General features: G+C 34.7%; 1 protein-coding gene across 1 annotated transcript in view; it reads right to left on the reverse strand.

Moving 5' to 3' along the window:
• The window catches only part of LOC107084160 (vesicle transport protein SEC20-like), a 5,663-nt gene extending 3,706 nt beyond the window's left edge, over positions 1-1,957 (reverse strand). Inside the window, exons 1-3 of the mRNA XM_015373865.1 lie at positions 1,869-1,957; positions 1,173-1,265; positions 977-1,068 (exon numbers count right to left, since the gene is read on the reverse strand). Of these exons, the coding sequence (XP_015229351.1) occupies positions 977-1,068; positions 1,173-1,265; positions 1,869-1,952 (269 nt within the window). The 5' untranslated portion in view covers positions 1,953-1,957. The remainder of the gene's footprint in view (positions 1-976; positions 1,069-1,172; positions 1,266-1,868) is intronic.
• Between the last annotated feature and the right edge of the window lie 1,610 nt (positions 1,958-3,567).

Here is a 3,567-nt window from a genome sequence, read left to right on the forward strand (position 1 = left end):
AAAGTCACGTAATTCTCTTTACAAGTTAACTGGACTGACATATTTTTTTCCTACTCACATAATAAATTGACCCTTAATTTTATCAGAATATATATTTTTGATATTCTTTAAAAAAATTTTAACCCTTTATAAGGCACAGCCAATAGTGTTATTTGAATCCAGGACAAGAACTTATTTTCTTTGTAACATTAAAAAAATATGGGTATTCTGATGGTAAAAATATATGTCAATGTAATAACAAAAAACGCCAACTCGCCCGAATATATTACGAAAAATAACAAAAGTGCTTCTATAAGAAATTTATGAAAAACACTTCTTTCACTGAGAGTGAAAGAAAAAATTTTTTTTGGCACAACATAACCTTAGACACATTAATGCAGATACTGGCACTTGTTATATTTTTTAGTTTATAAAGCTAAATATAATTGTTAACTAGGCTTATTAACTCTACTTTTTAACTTTTCAATCAGCTTTTTATTGACTTTTCAAGGTAATTTACAGTAGGTAATATATAATTAAAGCGCTCATCTAATTGGTCAAATACAAAAATAAGATGTATAACCATGTAGCAGGATCTTTGCTGAATGGCTGGATATAGATCTTGCACTTCTAGACGTATGCAAGTGAACAAAAATAGTTACTTGCCCTATAAAGGGTTAACAAGGTTTTCCAAAAATATCAGCAACCTTTGGTAATTATCTGCAAATTATGGGTTACCTTTTTCTTTAAAAAAAAAAAAAAAAAAAAAAAAAAAAAAGAAAAAATTAATGAAATGTTTATGGCTCTAAATGAGTANTGGTAATTATCTGCAAATTATGGGTTACCTTTTTTTTTAAAAAAAAAAAAAAAAAAAAAAAAAAAGAAGAAGAAGTTAATGTAATGTTTATGGCTCTAAATGAGTAATGTTAGCTGGACTGAACCCAGCTAAACCCAGTAGTAGATCCCTGATTTAGAGCATAAATGGATGAACAGTCACCTCAGCATTTGGCGTCTCTGGCTCTCCATCTCTGTGAGGATGGACATCCTGTCCAGCTCTGTATCTTGCTCTTGAGCCATCTGCTCTAGATCCTGACAGCAGCAAAAACAGGAAGAAAAAATGGCTTCATGTTACACACTTTCATCTTTTAAGTAAGATATTTCAACACATCTTGTATGAGAGGAGAGGACATTACCTGTATCCTGAGTCTCAGCTTGTTAAATTTGTTCTTGACCTGAGAGTTAAGCTCTGTGAGAGCTGTCTGAGGTCCAGGACAGACAATGATGTCCTGCAGATCAAACACAGACTTTAAGGACAGGGCTAATATAAGTATATAAGCATAAGTAAAAATTTTGTTTTGTTTAAGTTTGTTTTTAAACCAAGAGATTATAATAACGTACAAGTTACTGTGCAAAAATACCAAGACAACCAATGTTTCTTTATTACATATCTTAACTTTTTGGTCTTTTCCTTAAAATCAGCAGAATTTTACCATATTTTCTTATATTTCAGTAGATATTTGCATAGAAAGGCAGACTTTATCTTGTGAGTAGAAAACAGAAATAGGAGGCAGATGTTTTACTCAGACAGCTTTGACTCAGAGCGCGAGACTAATTCGTTATTCTTCATAATTCAAACAGGACAAATGAGCTAATATCTCGCAATTTTAATTCATATCTACATACAAACAGCTTTACATTTTAAGAAACCTATATAAATCTCAGAGACATATACTGTAAATAAAGTTATTCGAACTAACTGTTGCTAAGCTAACTTTAGTATCACTTTCTCTCGACATTTTAGAGCGTCTGTGTGAGTTTAGCGTCAACTCCTCCCATGAAACACAAGATATTTGTGAACAAAACAATGATTCATACGTATAAAGTCTTACCTGAATGAGAGCTTTAATCTCCAGGTCATATTTTATAATTTCTTGTGCGCAAATCCGGACGTTAACATCCTCCGAAGAGGCCATTTCTGTTTTGGTACGGCAAGCCGTAGGGCTTAAAATGAACGGGTTTGCTTTAGGCGAAGAGGTTATTGGCTGAGACATTTGATTTCTTCTTGTGTAGTTTACTGATTTTAGCTGCATAGTTCAAACCATGGCTGTCACATTATATTACCACAATAATAATAATAATAATAATAAAAAATACTGTAAAAATTGCAAAAAAAGAAAAAAAAAAAAAAACAATAATAAAAAGAATGCTTTGTTGATAAATGCTGGTGAAGATTCTCAGTCACCCAGGTCATTGACACAAAGAGAAAAGACAATTAGGAGAAATTTATTGATACAATTACTTGCAGGAAACATAGTGCTTAATTTTAATAGATATGCATGAACAGGAGCATAAGAACAGGGCTGTTTCCCCTCCAGGCCTGAAACTGGTGGTGAAGTGGAGATAGATGAAGTTGGTCAGTCTGTAGACTGCTGGATAAAGAGACCAGATCCAGTGGACTGCATGAGCTGATACTAGAGCTTCACTCAGGGACCTGGAAGATGGAAGTCCAGTTTGGATAACACAGGTTGGGAGAACCTGTCCATGATGAGCAAGCATGGAGCGACAGTGGAGAGGAAAAACTCCCTCTTGGGAAGAAACCTCTGGCAGAACAAGGCTCAACATGGCGGTCTTCTGTCGGGCCAGTTAAGATGAGACAGAAAACGCAGTAAGAGTCCGGGAGGAATGACACTCTGATGAAGCTTTAGCTACGATGGTGGAGGAGGAGCTGGAGGTGGGTTGAAACGGTGTCATCTGAATGAAGTCACACAGCGCATCCGCCGCCTGCGCACAGGAACAGACAGGTGCGTATCAAGGCCTTTTAAGATGAACTTTGGATGCCGATTGGCCTTCGTGGAGGGGTGGTTCAAAGCTGATTGACTGTGTCACAGGTGGATGTATGAAAAGCAATGAGTTTCTTCAGTGGAACTTCCACCTAGGCGCCATTATGAGAAAAATGTGTACATAAAAGAAGCATGTAAGTTTATTTTCAAATTGACCAACTAATTTACTGTTTGATACTGTTTATTGCTTTAATGTAAGAAAGTGTGCGAATAGTTAATGATTATATTACTTTTACTGCGTGTCTGAATTGCCGGGACATTGCTTCTTGCACCGCTAAATCATATTGGAGAGGAGGGAATGCATTTTCTTCCACAGTTATCTTTGGTCAAAAGACGAGAATCTTTAAACTGGAGTTCCTCCATGTTTATGAAACCAACAAAAAAAAAAAAAAACACTGGATACCAGAAAGTCCAGTAGTGCTGATCTAGTTCTGTTTCCTTTTTTATTTAAAGTGCCTGAACATTGGCCATTGATAAAACTCAATACTTATATTTTATATTTCCTATTCTAAAATAGACTTATCAAACTTAGTTTGACTATCTTACATTTAAAAAAAGATTCTTTAAAGTAAAAAATGTGAAACAATTATTCTATGTTTTAAAACTGTTTATTTTATTTTATTTTTTGATGTTGCAACAACTTTATTGAGGAACTAAACCACCGCCAATATTTATATCCAGTTTTCATGGTATGGTCTAAAGTTGGGAGGATGTTGGTTGCACACATTTTAAAAGGGAAGCAGTGGGT

The sequence above is a fragment of the Cyprinodon variegatus genome, unplaced genomic scaffold (genome assembly GCF_000732505.1).
Source record: "Cyprinodon variegatus isolate N-32 unplaced genomic scaffold, C_variegatus-1.0 Scaffold94, whole genome shotgun sequence".
NCBI classification, from domain to species: Eukaryota; Metazoa; Chordata; class Actinopteri; order Cyprinodontiformes; family Cyprinodontidae; genus Cyprinodon; species Cyprinodon variegatus.